This window comes from Hydra vulgaris, chromosome 08 (assembly GCF_038396675.1).
Source record: "Hydra vulgaris chromosome 08, alternate assembly HydraT2T_AEP".
Lineage (NCBI taxonomy): Eukaryota > Metazoa > Cnidaria > Hydrozoa > Anthoathecata > Hydridae > Hydra > Hydra vulgaris.
In genome coordinates, this window is record NC_088927.1 from 28,634,371 (window position 1) to 28,651,902 (window position 17,532).

The 17,532-nt window shown below is 27.3% G+C and overlaps 1 protein-coding gene across 2 annotated transcripts; it reads left to right on the forward strand.

The window, feature by feature from the left end:
• The first annotated feature begins 3,588 nt into the window (after positions 1-3,588).
• LOC136083724 (uncharacterized) lies at positions 3,589-8,825 on the forward strand. 2 transcript variants are annotated; one of them, XM_065803362.1, is made up of 8 exons: positions 5,968-6,291; positions 6,414-6,531; positions 6,785-6,861; positions 6,967-7,065; positions 7,340-7,452; positions 7,685-7,938; positions 8,341-8,500; positions 8,584-8,825. In XM_065803362.1, the coding sequence occupies exons 4-8, from the start codon at positions 6,974-6,976 to the stop codon at positions 8,736-8,738; spliced, it is 774 nt and encodes a 257-aa protein (XP_065659434.1). In that variant the 5' UTR covers positions 5,968-6,291; positions 6,414-6,531; positions 6,785-6,861; positions 6,967-6,973; the 3' UTR covers positions 8,739-8,825. The 2 variants fall into 2 exon arrangements, with proteins under 2 accessions (XP_065659433.1, XP_065659434.1); XM_065803361.1 differs by lacking the exons at positions 6,967-7,065; positions 7,340-7,452; positions 7,685-7,938; positions 8,341-8,500; positions 8,584-8,825 and having other exon boundaries at positions 3,589-6,291; positions 6,785-6,847.
• The last annotated feature ends 8,707 nt before the right edge of the window (positions 8,826-17,532 follow it).

Consider the following 17,532-nt stretch of genomic DNA (forward strand, 5'->3'; position numbering starts at 1 on the left):
TATATATTTGATCATTATTAAGAATTATATTTAATTTTATTTTAACCCTAATATATCATTGCCGCTTTTATTTTAAAAGTATTCTTATAAATATATATATTTCTTTTTTATTGGTGGGCTTCTGCATGCTAGTTTTTTAATGCAAGCGAGTAGTAAAGTAAAAGAATCTATTCTCTTTTTTATATAATGATTAAAATAATATAAAAATATATTTTTTATAATAATCAAAGTTTAATTTGCCGTGTCATTGTGAAGCCAATTTAATTTTGTGTTGATTTTATATTCATCTTAGAAAAATGTTTCTACATTTTTTATTTGGATTATAAAATAAATAATAAAATAAAAAGACCTCAAAAACACATTTGTATCTGGCGGGGTTTGGATGGGGGTGGGGGTGGTGGAAGTGGTGAGATAAGGAAATATTTTAACTAATTCCAAATATATATATATATATATATATATATATATATATATATATATATATATATATATATATATATATATATATATTTATATATATATATATATATATATATATATATATTTATATATATATATATATATATATATATATATATATATATATATATATATATATATATATATATATACAGGGTGTAAATCAAGAATAAATTTGTTTCAGCGTTATGACGAAATTTGGAATTTGTTAAAATATTTCCTTATCTCGCCACACATGATATTTTCTTATCTCACTCACACACACACACATATATATATATATATATATATATATATATATATATATATATATATATATATATATATATATATATATATATATATATATATATATATATATATATACCCAGCCAACCAACCGATATGGGTACCGTATGGGATTTGTCCGGTAATCTGGTATGGGATACATAAGGGTATTTTTCGCGGGATCTGTCTGGGACCCGTATGGGAAATAAATGTTAAAATTGATATCGAGGCAGATTTATCAAAATGGTTTAACGCTTACCTCTTTGCAATACGTATTATTTCTTTTGCTGTATTTTGTTTAAAATTATCATATTCATAAATTGCTTATGTTTATTATTGATGATTGCATTAATTCTTTTCTTTTACATTTTTTTAATATTTTTCTAAAAAGATATTTTTGGTTTAGTTATCATAAAATATTTATTAAAAAAATGGAAAATAATGACATCAATTATATATTATATAGTTTTTGTTTTGTTTTGCTGAAGATTGTAAAGTCTCAATGCAATTTAATATTGTTATTATTAACAATAATTTAAAACACAGCTTGTGTCATGATAAAGTTGGTCTATTTATTTATCATACTGGAAACTGTTGATACCAAAAAATTAATCTACATAAACCAAATATGTGCTGGTTTTGAATATTATTTGTTTTTTAAATACTATTTATATACTAATGATAAATCAAATAAGTCTGTAAAACATGCCTTCTTAAACTTGATTCGTCTTTAATGTTAATTCGTCTTTAAAACTTTTATTTCTTGCAAAATTTCTTCGTGGAGAAAATTTAGCACTAAATATTTTATGTTGCTTTATAAAAAAATTACATTGAAATCTCTTAAAATAAGTCACTAATTTTAAAATTATTATGAAATTTCTATTATTTAGTAAAATTTGTTCATCAGACAATGAAAGTGTTATAATTCTTTTAAATTTTCGTTATTATGTTTGAACAATTTTACTTAATCGTTTAACACCTTTAGCCTCGCTAAGATATTTTTTTAAAAAGCATTCACGTTTCATAATATATTATGAAACCAAAAATATAGTTACTATAGTAAATATATATTTTTGTTTCATAATATATTATGAAACGTAAATGCTTTTAAAAAAAATTTAAAAACATTTTGAAAAGGTAAAATTGTTTAGTTATAAAGCAAGGGTGAGTTATACTTTTTAAATTATTGAATTCTCAAACTCTGTAAATTAAAATATATATATTTACTACATAATAATATTAATATGTAGTAAATAAATTTTTTTAAATTTACACAGTTTAATGTATACACAGTAATATTTATACATATTAATATGTAGTAAATATATATATTTTTAATATATATTTAATATCATATTATAATCATATTATAGTATGTATACATTTTAATATGTAGTAAATATGTATTTTTTAATTTACACAGTTTGAGAATTCAATAATTTAAAAAGTATAACACGCCCTTGCTTTATAAATAAACAATTTTACCTTTTCAAAATGTGCAATTCTGCTAGGTAAAAAAATTAGTTAAAAAAAAAATCTTAAAGGGATTTCCCATAACTTACAAGTTGAACAAGGGAAAACTTACAAGAAACAAAGAAAACTTACAAGTTATGGGAAATCCCTTTAAGAGTTTTTTTAATTTATTTTTTTACCTAAGCGGGATTGCACATTTTGAAAAGTTAAAATATTTGATTTATAAAGCAAGGGTGGGTTAGGGGTCATCCATAAAATGATGTCAGTAAATAATGGGGGGGGGGGAGTGCTGAAAAGTTTAACAATAAAGGGGGTGTTGAGACCAAAATGATGTCAATTTAAAATTGTTTTTTTTAGTTTTAATGAGCAGATTTTAAAGGTATTTATATCTACTAAATGGTATAGAAATGATGTTTCGTGTGTAGGGAAACTAATATTAAATGCCGGGAATTTGATATTATATTTTATTAAATTATTTATAATATAATATTATAAATTAATATAATAAGTTTCCCAGAGACATTAAATAAATTACAACTACTAACATATAATAAAAATTACTATCGTTTTATTAATATATTACCATTTGAGTCAAGTGGTAACCCTAACCCCGTACTGCCAAAGGCTTTCCGATTCTTCCGTATGACGGTTTTGTCCATCAATTCAGTCTAGGCTAGCTAATAGAATCTGTAAAAAGTGCAATATCTACTTTGCCTCTCAAGCTATGTTGAAAAAGCACGTTTCTATCTATTCTTCTGCTTTAACACTCCCTCCAATCAAAAGAATCCAAACAGTTTGTATCGCTGCCTAGCGTCAGACATAACATTTGGCAGTCATCGCCTTGCAGAAGAGTTCGGAAACTGCTGAATGGTTAGATGAAAATAAAGTTGACGCAACGTACCTCAACATACCTCTAGAGTATGATATTCTTTTAGATCGCGGAGAACATTCACTATTGTTTCAATCAAAGATCACTTCAACAACCCATTTAGTCAGAAAAAAAATCAATGGTTTTTAAGCATTTTTACTTTTTTTTTAAGGGGGGGGGGTTAGTACACAAAAATTGACATCATTTATAACATTTTGGCCAAAAATTGAGTTTGACAAAGGGGGGAGGGGGAGTCGAAAAATTGAGCAAAACACTGACGTCATTTATGGATGACCCCTTATACTTTTTAAATTATTGAAATCTCAAACTTTCAACATTTTAAAATTTTTTTTATGGTGCCACTATATGTGAATAATAAGTTATGATTATTTATTTAATTATATTATTTTATTATATTATTTTATTATATAAAATATAATTTATTATTCACATATAGTGGTGCCATTAAAAAAATTAAAAAATGTTGAAAGTTTGATTTACCTTACTGTGTATTTAACTATAATTTATTTCATTTAGGAATTTAAATCCAAAGTACAATATTTGTATATATACTTTTTATTTGGAATGGAATGAGTCATTTTTATTTAAAACGTACACAATACCGAAAGATAGCTGCTGCGGTTTCAGAAATATTGAGTAATGCATGTGTGAATATTCCTAACTCACCTGTATCAACCTCACATGTTTCTCAAGCGAATACTGATAACTTGCCAATAAATATGGTAAAAGTGTCAAGTTCAAGTGATCCAAGTAATTTGCAAATATCTGATGTGACAGGTATTAATAATAACCTTAATAGTCAGCTTGATGATTTATATAACACTGAAGAATATAATGACTTTCCAGAATGGGCTTCTCGAAATGACGATTATAGTGATGATGATGAGAGTGATGGGGAGAATAATGACTTCACTGAAGAACTCAGTGAAAGTGAAACTTTAAAAGATAAGTTGGTTTCTTGGGCAGTAAAATTTAACATTTCCCAGACAGCATGTTGCGATTTGCTTGGTTTTTTGAATAAGCTACATCCTGATTTGCCAAAAGATGCAAGATCGTTGCTTAGTACTCCTAGAAATGTTAACATTCGAAATGTTGCTGGTGGGGAATATTTCTATTTTAGCCTGCAGTATTGGCTTTCTATTTTTACTGAAAAGTATCCTCTCAATAATGATATAAATCAATTAGATTTGCATATTAATATAGATGGTCTGCCAATTTTTAAAAGTTCAACAAATAGTTTGTGGCCTATACTTTGCTTGGTTCAAAATTCTGGGTGGTGTCCATTTCCGATTGCGGTATATTTTGGTAAAAGCAAACCAACTTCCCTTGATGATTATATGGAAGATTTAGTTTCAGAAATGATTATGCTAGAGAATACAGGGTTTAAAAAAAATGACAAATGTTACTCTATCAAATTAAAAGCAGTTATTTGTGATGCACCAGCACGATCTTTTATAAAGTGCATCAAACTTCACAACGGTTATAATTTCTGTGAAAGGTGTGTACAAACTGGAGTTTGGCTTGGGAAAGTTGTAATGCCTAATCTATTTGCTGTTTTACAAACTGACAGTAATTTCCGAAATAAAAAAGACCCTGATCATCATAGTACCTTGTTATCTCCTTTAGAAAATTTAAATATTGGTTTGGTTAGTGGATTTCCTCTAGATTATATGCATCTAGTGTGTTTAGGAGTTGTTCGAAGACTTATAAATCAATGGATACGTGGCTTGTTGGTTCATAGATTATCAAGGGCAGCAATAGATTTGATATCTGATAAACTTGTTGCAATTAAATCTTATACTCCTCGAGAATTTGCACGAAAGCCTAGATCACTCTCTGAGTATAAACATTGGAAGGCTACAGAACTTAGGCAATTTCTATTATATTCTGGTGTTGTTGTTCTAAAAGGCATTTTGCCTAAAGAATTGTATGTTAACTTTCTGTGTCTGTCAGTAGCTATTAGAATACTTACTAGCCCATCTTTATGTAACATCTATGTAGATTATTCTGAAAAACTGTTAAAGTATTTTGTGTCAAATTTTTGCATGTTATATGGAAATGACCAGTGTGTATATAATGTCCATTCACTAATACACTTGCCAGATGATGTTCGAAGATTTGGAGTGCTAGACAATGTATCTTCGTTTCCTTTTGAAAGTTATTTAGGAAGACTTAAGAAGTTAATCCGTAGTCCACAGTCCCCTGTTACACAAATTATATGTAGATTGTCAGAGGGCCACTTACAATACTCTAAAACAAATGTTGCTGATTTCACTTCTAAATTTAAAAAACAACATTTCTATGGTCCAGTTCCATTGCCGTTACGTCACCTCTCCCAATTTAAGCAATATTTTGGTTCTAAGTTTCTAGTTAGTAATGAAAATGGAAACAACTGCTTTGCTATAGACAACAAAATTTGTTTAGTTAAAAATATTCTTGCCGTAAATGATTCAAATGATTCTGAGGCTTTTGTTGTTTATCTAGAGTTTGATCGTAAGGAGCCATTTTTTACAGATCCGCTTGACTCATCTTTACTGTCTATTTTCTATGTTGATAAACTTTCATACCTTGTAAAAGTTTATTCTTTGAGAAAACTAAGAACTAAATATTTTCTGCTGCCACATAAAAATGGTTTTGTTGTAATCCCTCAAATGCACTTTTACTAAAGTTAATATTATGAATAAAATCTTGGTTTAAAATAACAAATGTATTATGTATTAATTTAAACAGTTTTATATTTATTTAGTATTTAATAATAATCATTTGCTATTTGCTATTATCTGTTATCTGCTTTTTTTTTTAATAATTCAAATTATTTTTAAAAAATCTTATTTTAAAGTAGTTATTAATAAAACGTTTACTTTTAAAAACTATTATTATAAAATTTAGTATTTAATAAAAAATACATAATTACTGTAATTAAAAGTTTTAAAACATTTCAAAACTTATAAAGCATTTATTTAGTTAAAATATGTTTGCAATTGTTGCTTTTGAAAACACTTGCGAAACAGATTATGTTCCGTTGAAATGGCTTGAGGGAGTGGATGCTAATAATATCCAGTTGCTGATTACAAATCAAACATCAGTGAAGTGCTATTGGCCACCATTTAAAAATCCCAACACTATTTCTAAATCAAAAAATAACAGCCATGATGCAGAGATAAATTGGCCAATCTACAAGGCAAGGGTGCTGGGATTAGCTGGTAAATGAATTTTGCATATTGCATAAATTTGCATAACTTTACATATTGGTTATTTTCTTCATTTATTTACATTTATGTATGACCTTTTTATTGCCAGTTTTTATTTTGAAACAAATTTTTAGACAGTTTGAACAATGCTCGTCAAAAAGCGAAAATGGCAGAAGACACATCTAGTTTAGAAAATGCATTTGAAGAGATAGAAGAAAGTTCAGGTACTTTCAAGAAAAACAAAAAAAGACGGTAGGCATTTATTAATGTTTTTGTTTTTCTAATTATTTTTTTTTTATTATATATATGTATTATCAAGTATGTATCAAGTAGTCCAATATGTTTTATAGAAATATTATATAATGCATTATAGTCAAATATGTATATGTGGCTATAATATTTGTATAATAATATTATAATATTTCTTTATTTAAATATGTAGACAATTATTTTACAAAATAAAATACTAGTCTCTTAAATTTTTGTCACTTTTATATTGATGTAGAGTGACAAAGATCAGTTATGACCGAGAAACAGAAAACGAGGAATCTGAAATGATCAATTGTGTAGTGTAGAACCAAAGTAATTTCTTTTACAAAATTGCTTTGTTTTTTATAGAAATTTATTTTATGTTTATTGAACCTGTGGACACTAACATTATACAAGATTACTTTTGTATTTTAAAAGAAAGAAGATGTTGGTAAGTTCTGCTCTTGTTCCAAAGCCACAGCCACCCTGCAAACTCCCATCAAGCAGCAAATCGAGAGTTGACGATCAGTTGCAACAGTGAGTTTCATTATTTGCATATACAACAGGATTTATTTATATATAATTTAATATAATGTTTTATAAAAAGCAAATATGGAGTCGTGCATGTTACACTGTAAAATAAACTTAAAGGATTCAATCTTCAAAATGATTACTGTTTTTTTTAGTAGCTCATGTTAAAAAAAATTATCAAGTATTTATTAAATAAATAAAAAAGTGATATGCTGATAACTAGAAAAAATTTATTATATATATGTATTATATAATTAGCTTTTATTACCATTTCGATTAGTGATGAACATTCAAATGACTTTAACATATGGAATAGTGAACAATTTTCACATCCTATTGCTTCAACTGCTGAAAGGGCAACATCATTGTCAATGTTAAGTTCTACTAATGCAGGTAAATTCCCAATAGTAACAACTCAACTTCTTAGTTAAATATTGTTAATATTTTTAATATGAGCCATTTCTTGAATGGGCTATATACAAATGTTTTGAAAATTATTTAAACTTTTTTTTTGCTCTGAGTGCTACATTGTTAAATCTCACGATAACGGTTACAGATTTGTAAAATTACATATCATTAACTGTGTTATTACGCGGTTAAAGTCTGTAATAATTTTTTTATTTAGGATCCAGTTTAAGTCAAACTGCTAACCTGCAAACAGTATTTAATTTAATAGCAACTTTGGTTAGCAATGTTGAGGAGATTAAAAAAACTCTAAAGTTGCATACATCACTATTGCATTCTATTAAGCAAAAAGTGCTAGCTACTGAAGAATTAATTTTTGATTTGCCTGAAGATATAAAGTTGCCACTGACCACTATAGCAGAAGTTGAAACATTAGAGGAAAAGTTGTTTTGCGTTGAGAAAAAAAAAATTCTTGTAAGTTTAAAATTATTTATAAATTCAACTCGATATTTACAAATCCAAAACTCAAGTTTAGAAAGGCTTAGTTGCGTAAAATAATTTCGGATTTGATGCCATGATATCATTATAAAAGCTATTAAGGGTTGGTTGAAATCTGATGGTGGAGTAATTATATCATTTAAAAAATAATAATTCTGCTTCCTGAGTCGCATCACATACTATAAGATATTAAATTATTAAACTTTACTTAAATTGTGTCTTAAAATGTCTATATTTAACGTTATATCAAACTTTTTCGATTAAATATGTTGCTGTGTTTGAGTGAGGGTGACTTGTTTAAAGGAAGTGTGATCAAACGTGAATTTACATGATTAAGAAAGACGATTATGTCTTTTCATTGCATGTCATTTATTTTAGGCAAAACATATATCAGACATTGGTGGCGAGGATCTACGAAATTTCGTCATGAGAGCGATGCCAGTTCTACTCGATGGTCAGCTTGCTCGCCAATTCAATTTGACAGGGCAGAAAGGAAAGAAATCGTTTAAAGCACTATTGCTTAGTCAAGTTTTTTTGAGTAAGTAGTATAAATTATGCAGCATGTCTCTAGTTAATATTATTTATTACTTTTAATACAGTGTAGTTTTATTGCAATTATAGGTGCTGTGAAACTAAACCCAAATACAAATCAATATAATAATAAAGATATTGAAATAGAATTATCAAAATGGTTTTCAAACGCAAGAGATCGTGGTATTGACGGTCGCCGATATACAATTACGAAAGCTACAATGACGACTCCCAGTTCAGATTAATGGACACAAAAAACATCTTCCGACGTCTTTCAAGAATTGCTTTTGTTTACTCTTTATTTTTTAAATGAAGAAAAAATATCACCAAAATCGGTAGTATTTTATGTAAAAATTCCTTTTCTTATAAAGTCTTTTAAATATCCACCTAAATTGGGTAATCAATAATTTTAATATACGCATTTTACCTACATCCATTTGCCAGTTGTTTATGTTAATAAACGATAAAAAGTATAGAATTTTATAACTTTTATGGTTACGTACAGGCGCACTACTAAGTAGAGACAAATAAATCAGAAAACTTATGGGACCCTCATGGGCAACCCTAAGATATCCCAGATAGCCTATATAGGATTCGTATGGGCGAAATAATTGTACATATATGGGGCCCATATGGGCATACCAGAAAGCAACCGTATGAAATCCCAGATAGCCTATATGGGAACCATAAGGGCAAAAGAACGGTAAATATATGGGACCCTTATGGGCATTGCAGCGGGCAACCCTTATGGTTCCCAGATGGGGCCCTGTGTCAAATCCCGCCGGGATCCCTTAGGGATACCCATATGGGTCCCTTATGCTCGCCCAGGTGGGTCCCTTATGGGACCCATACATAGTGGTTGGCTGGGTATATATATATATATATATATATATATATATATATATATATATATATATATATATATATATATATATATCCCCATAATCTAACTGATCCCCCTCCGCCTTGTATCCTTGGAACACAAAAACACTATTTGAACTTTTTACCAGCCAGCCTCTTGATGATTATTCTTGACTTGCAATTTATCACCTCAAAATTGGATTCGTTGCTGAAAATAACTTTGGCCCAGTCTTCTACAGACCAGTGAGGTCTTTTTCTAAACCACTTTAATCTTTGTAAGCGATCTTAGTCACGCAAAAGTAGTTTTTGAGCAAAGACATAGCAATCTAAGCCTTACTTACTTAGGAATCTTCGTACAGTCTATTTACTAATACTAACATTACCAGCCATCTTTGTGAACCCTTCAGCAAGTTCGCGTTAAAAAATTTTAGGGTCTTGTCAAACCTTTCAATAGAGATAACTTTGGTCTCTTAAAGTTAGCTTTAAAGGCCGACCAAGCCTTGGTAACATTTGAAATATTTCTCTTTGGCTTTTTGTTTAATCTCTTAGCAGAGCTACAGTTTGCCAATGCATCTTGTCTGAAACAGCTATTCTGCTCATTTTTGTCTTTTCAGTTTACCAAATAATTACCAATACTCATAACTCAAGATATAAAAAGGATAATTTTATTTTATTTTCGCAAGAACGTTTATATAGTTGGAAAGAAATCAACCACCAAGTTTTAGATTGCTCGGATACCATTTTGTTGAGATATTTTAACTTTAGTCGTTAAATTTTAGTTGACTCTATATTTTTGCTACATTAGAAATATAGGTATGTTCTAATTAAATTAATAATTACTCAAGACTGGTTAACCTAACGAGTTCAAATTATATACCATTCGATAGAGAATCAATTAATTAAGACATTTAATACACTTTTAATCGTATAAAAAATTGGTTGGTTTCAAAGATAATTGTGAAAAAAGACAAAAATTTCACACAATTAAATGACTCTATATTTATGCAAGCCACTGTATATATATATATATATATATATATATATATATATATATATATATATATATATATATATATATATATATATATATATATATATATATATATATATATATATATATATATATATATATATTTATATATATATATATATATATATATATATATATATATATATATATATATATATATATTATATATATATATATATATATATATATATATATATATATATATATATATATATATATATATATATATATATATATATATATAAAGTCTAGTCACTATTTGGAACACATCAGGCCGTCAAATCCTAAGCGAAAATGTAAAAAAGACTATTTTAGAGTAAGTAATAAGCAAGTAATTATTAAAAAGGACAAAAGTCTAGTTAGAAGCTTACAATTTAGTGGTAGGAATGGGCAGGACTGATTTCCGTATGTTTTTAACAATTTAGTTTCTGAACCCCAAAAGAATCCGGTTACTTTAAGGAACACATACAGCTGTAAAAACGTGAGTGAGAAAGAAGCTATAATTTTCTTGGAGTTAGTGTTGGTTAGACAATGATCAAAAAAGTTAGACAGGTGCCCAGTATAGAAGCATTCAGTGAAGAGGGGGAAATTCTAGTCACTTATATTTTTATCGCTATATGAAATGTATATCAATTTAGCGCAGATATTTAATTTATATATAGTTTATATCTAAATTTCGTTTATACTGCTTTATTGAAAATATTCAATCAATACTTTGTTAAGAAATTAAAATTTGTTTATATTATATATTTGTTTATTCTATGGTTGTAAAACTCTCTCAGTTTATATTAAATTATAATGTATATCCTTCAGGGAAAACATTTGTTTATATTTAGTTTATAATTAATTATAATTTATACCGTATAAATAGAGCTATTCGATTGACGATCTATGCCGTTTTAGTGGAGTAATTTGTTTTCTAAACCTGTAAACCGTTCAGTCGATCGTTTTAGTAAATTTGTATTATAAAAATATGCAGCTTTATAGCAAAAAATATTTGTTTTGCATTTAGTTTATATTCATAGACAGCGATAAACAGAATAAATCAGTGTACCACCAAGCAACACGAACTCGTCAGACTCAGACGAAAAATATTAAACACCCAATTAGAACTTTAAGAACCCATAAGATAAGTACAAAATTTACGATTACTTTATATCTAAATTTCTTTAATTGTATATATTTCTTTATTGCTTAAAAAATTTTTTTTTTTTTTACAAAAACCAAAACAACTGTTAATAATTGCCATCGTTATGGTAATCACAATGCGATAAACCAATCAACACAATATAACAAAATAGCTTAATTTATTAAACATAAAGCACTACAATAAAGCAGATGTACCATCAAAAACAGACATTAATTATAATACGGGAGTGTGCGCACTCCCCTATTATAATTAATGTTTTCAACATAAACTTTTCAACATAATAAAATTAGAGTAGCAACTGAATGCACTAAAAAGTTTGAATAGATTTTTGGCTAAATTATCCCCTTTAAACAACTGGCCCAACGTATACTAAAAATAGTCTTAGTTCAGTTGCTTTTCATTTTTTAATACCTAATTAAGACCTTGGTTTTCTAAAAAATTTTCTTTGAATGTAACAACATATCTGAAACAATCCGCCAGGTGAAGTATTGAATGTAATCTGAATCAATTGACAATATATGGGCCATTTAACCATAAGTTGATGAGTCTTCGCATACCCCTAAGCATACTAAATGCATAAAGTCTAAAGGAAACTTTGTCACTGTGTCAAAATTTAATTCCATTTAGCACACCACTAAGATGTTCAGAATGCTTTTATTGACAAAAATCTGAATCAGTGCTTAAAATTGATGAAATATGTGAGAGTTTTATCTTGCAACGCCACTCTCTTTTCTGAACACAATGCTCGCATCAGTTATAACCATAGTGTCCCTTAATACACTTAACAATTGCTCTGGCTGGTGCATCACATATGATAACAGCGAGATTGATTTCGTACTCAATATTTTAACAGATAAAACCATCTTTGGAAGAATTTTGAACTCTACCAAAAAATTATGTAGATAATCAAAAATGGAATTAGGTTTTTGGGCACCACTTTTTAAACAAATCTCTAAAAATCCAATATGGATCGCCCAAAATTGCCAGTCCTAGGCTCTGACAGCTACATTTATAAACAGCAAAAACTTTTTGCAAATTTTATTGAAAATTTTTTACATGTATGTTTAAATTTTATCACTAATTTAGACTTTCATTGAATAATTTCCTACATACTTTTTTAATATAAAATATTTATGGAGTATTATTCTTTTTTAGTATCAGCTATCAAGCTGATTGAACTGACTTGATCAGCTTCAGCTTCAATTTGAAGCTAATGAGTTTAAAGCTGAAGCTGAAATATCAGCTGCAACCAGTGGATCTGTAAAAACGATTTAAAAGCTTTAAATTCCCTAAATGTAACCTATTCATTACAACATTCGCCTGTTTGCTCTTTTTTAATGATTCTGACTATACTAAAGTTTTGATTAAAGCAGTTATTACCATCACTAGCAGAAACAAAACTTTATATTTTGATCATTTTAAAAATGCAAAAAGTGTCTCAATGGAATAGTTACTTCATGTTTAATAGTAACTGGAACATATGTTAAACAAATATGTTCAACTTTGTAAATTTATTTTTAAAAAATATTTAAAAAACTCTTTTGCAATTGTAATAAATGAAATTTTAAATTGTCTTTGTAATGGAGTTTAACAGTGAAAAAACACATCGAAAAAAAATTTTACGAATGATAAATGGCAACCATCGAGTAAGTTTTGTTATGATTTTTTTGATTATCATTTTAAACCTTTTGGTAACCTTATGGGAAACCCGTCAAACCCCCAGATCCTTCGATCCTGATAAAAACCAGATATAACAGAATCAAGCAAATTTGCTTTATTTTTTAACCACATGGGGCCCGTCCGGAAAAGCAAAACACTTACCCGTTCAAATCCAGTTCCCGTTAGCCTTGACAAAAACCATATAGTACCCGTCTGTCGATGTTGGCTGGGGACATGAGTTAGGAAGAAGGCATTAGCTTCATAGTTAAATAAAATTAACAGTGATATTGATACTGCCAACATGTAATAGCCTTAATAACCTTACTTTTACAGTAACAAAGCGTACTATTTTTATATCAAATAAGATTTAAGCCAACGTTGTTATCTACTTCCAACGATATATACATAATGAATATAATTTAATATATACTTAATATATACTAATGAAACATTAACTGATACGAATATAATAAGGAACGCTTTCTTAACAGTACTAAAATATTATTAATTAGTACTAGAAATCGAAATTGTTTACTGAAACTCCCTAATGTGAGATTAGAACTCTTAAGGAAAAGTTTTTTTTATATATGGGTGCAAAACTTTATAATACTCTACTCGATAAAAAAGCCAAGTTCACTAAGTACAAATTCCTTATTGATAACAATTTTAGAAATTGATTTTACTATATCAAATTTAGTTCTATTCATATTTGTTTTTCTATTTGATTTTAAATTTTTTTGACAAAAGTGATTTTAATGTAAATGCGTAACTTTAAGAATACATTGAAGTGTAAGTTATATCCTGGTAAAATGTTCATTTACTACTAATAATAAACTACACCGTAAAATCGCCTAAGTTCGGTCATCATGTAACTTTGGTCATTTATGAAAAAATATAAAAAAAGCAATCAAAAGTTAAATTGTACAAACTTTTATTTTCTCAAATAATATTTGTATTTAGTTCGTATATATGAATTTATAAAAAAAAGAATGTTTATATGCAACCTGCTGAAATAATTCTTTAGCAAAACAACATTTTTAAAAAAATGCATACTATTATCCTATGGGCATTGTTTATTAAAAGTTACGTTAACGTTTTTAAAACGTCTTTTAACAACAACAACATCAACAACAAGCTATTTATTTTCCTTAAATCTTTTCTAAAATAGTTTTGATAATAATAATAATAACAATAATAAGAGTAATAATATTAAATACAGTAATATAAAAAAGCATAATTTAAATATATATCTACTACTATAATCAAAATTAAATATTAGTAGCGGGCTGGCTCGGCAAACGAACTAGCCCGCTTTCCATATAAAAAGGCCCTTGGTTACAACGTATTTATATTAATGTCTGGAAAAACCAAAGGACTTGGGGCCTGTTTATATAGAAAGCGGGCTGGCTCGTTTGCCGAGCCAGCCCGTTTGCCGATATATCGATGTCATCAATATTTTAACTTAATTTTATTTTGCGTTTATATGAATAAACGAACTAGCCCGGATAGCGAAATCCCACTGTTTTTTACCAAGATCTCGACAAACGGGCTGGTCATTTCTTATATAAATTTGTACGCATGCGTACAAGTTCTTACATTTTTTAAATTTGAAAGCTTTGGCGTAAAATAATAAATTTAATAATAAAACTGGCAACTTCCGTGTACTTAAAATTTTAGTTGTTTTGTTTTTATAATTTACAAATAATTTTCGATTTTATTATTTGCAGTTTCACTCTCACTCAAAATGACTGATTTTATTGATAAAACAAAAAGAAAAAAACTTCAAATGGGATCATAATATGGTAGAGAACCTTTTAAATTGTAGTATCAGCTATAAAACAAGGATACTTTATAAAAACCTTGACTTTGATGCCGATAAAGTTGGTTTGTATAGAGATGTTCGCTTATATATGGCAGAGATTCATAATAAAGATGAAGAGTTGTATTTTGGGCCTGTTGCCATCGATACTTTAAATGAAAAAGATTCAAAGAAGTAATAAAACGAAGAATTAAACGAGTTCTAGAAAAATTGAATGAAGTTCAATGAAAGTTTTTGAAAGCAGGTTCATACAATACTGAACCACTTATATTTGGTGTTATAGGGGATGATTTTATTGAAACTCATTTTTTAATCAATCAAGACTTATCAGAAGAGGTAGAGTTAGTCAACAACAGTGATACTGCAGATAGTATTAAAAACCCTTAAAAAAAAAAGCTGTTTACCACAACTCATTGACAACAAAAGAAAGCACTTGGAACGAAATTTAAGCGCCGCCCAACGCAACCAACTACTGCTTAAAGAAGCTAGAGACGATACTCAATTTAGAAAAGAAATGGCAGAAGCAATGCGACAATCGACAAAGTGCTTCACAGAAAGTATTAAGACTGTAAGTAAATCAATGACTGACCTGGGAAATGGCATAGGTCGTTCTATTGAGCTTTTGGCACAAGCTATGATACAAACTCATAAACAATCATCAAACCAAAATCAGTTCTATCAACATTCACCTAACGTATATTCATAAATGCAACTTCGTCCCTTAGTGTTTCCAAATACTTGTCTAGATAAAAACATTTTCACAAAAATTGAGAAAAAACAAAAACAAATAACTTTATAAAGAGTCAAATAACAAATAACATTATAAATATAATGTTCAAGATATTTATTATTATTATTATTATTATTATTATTGTTACTATTATTACTATTATTATTAATATTTATGATTATCATTATTATGAATAAAATTTATTATTATGCTATAATTTATACCGTCATGGATCTTTTCACATCATCAATTATAAATGTTTGTAAATGTCCCGCACGATTGTATATATAAATATGTATATATATATATATATATATATATATATATATATATATATATATATATATATTTATATATTTATAAATATATATATAATTATATACATACATATAAATATATATATATATATATATATATATATATATATATATATATATATATATATATATATATATATATATATATATATATATATATATATATATATATATAATGTAATTGCTATAAATTAAATTATATCAATTACATTTATGTAAATTTATTTAAAAAAATTATGTTATTTCATAGTACAAGGTTTTATTCCAAATTATAATACAGGAGTTCTGCTTTATTCTTCCAAATAGTTAAACTACTATTATTATTTATTGTTTATTTATTATTTATTTTTATTTATTTATTTATTATTTATTTATTATTATTTTATTTATTATTATTTGTTTATTATTATTTGTTTATTTATTATTTATTCTTTATTTTTATTGTTCATACGGTACGGTATTTCTTCTGTCCTTGCACAAGCTTGCATTCCTTGATATGTTTTTCTTTACTATTAAGGAAAGTCTTTGCTTTAACATTTAATGGTCTACTTTTACAGTTTGAAGTGGAAATACTTCTCTGAACTTGGCCCAGGCAGCCCTTATTTATTCATTAGGCCTCATTTGATGTACCTGCTGATTGTTATACCATCCAATTGTATATCCAAGATATCATAGACAATAGACTTATCAACACACGCTGTCTTCTCTCCACTATTTCATTTTTTTCTACATTTTTTGTTCATTTATATTTATTAAACAAAAAAATATTTTCTACGCCAAAAATAAAAAAGAAACTTTTATATAACTATACATCTCTTATTAATCAATTGCTTTCAAACTGTTCAAAAATAAAGTTTGCATCAGCTCCTATAACCTCTATTCTCTACCTTTTTACTTTGATTTCATCAAACCAATACTAAGTTCTTTGTGTTAATTCTTCGTTGCAATCATCCAGTTGTAAAAACTTACTTAAAATAATCAATAAATTTAATAATATATATTATTCAAATAAAAAAATTATTAAATAACAAAGCTTTTAGTCCAAAAGATTTAATAACTTTCTAAAGTTAAGCGTCAAGTGGGCCAAAATATTATTCTTATATGATATGTATCATAGTTATGACATTTTTTGTCTCATATAATGGTTGGTGAATGTTATTAAACACAGTTAGAATATTGTGAGAAAATGCCTTTTTGACCAAAATGAGTGTTGACCAAATCTAGTAAAAATTTTATAATATATTAAAATATAATCATAATACGATGTGTATAATTCAACACTAACATTTTATTTTATTTTTTTACAGCTCATATTGAAACCAAATATCAATTAAAAGGTGCTCAAAGAAGTAGTTTCAACAAAACAAGCATTTAATTTGCAAGACAACAGAGAAGACAGACGATAAATGAATAAAAAAATTATTTGATAAGTTTTTCAATAAAAATGTAATTTAAATGGTCATTTTATTTGAA

Excerpts from the sequence above, each read along its gene's own strand:
- LOC136083724 (XM_065803361.1), top strand. The coding sequence starts at position 3,658 with ATGAGTCATTTTTATTTAAAACGTACACAATACCGAAAGATAGCTGCT.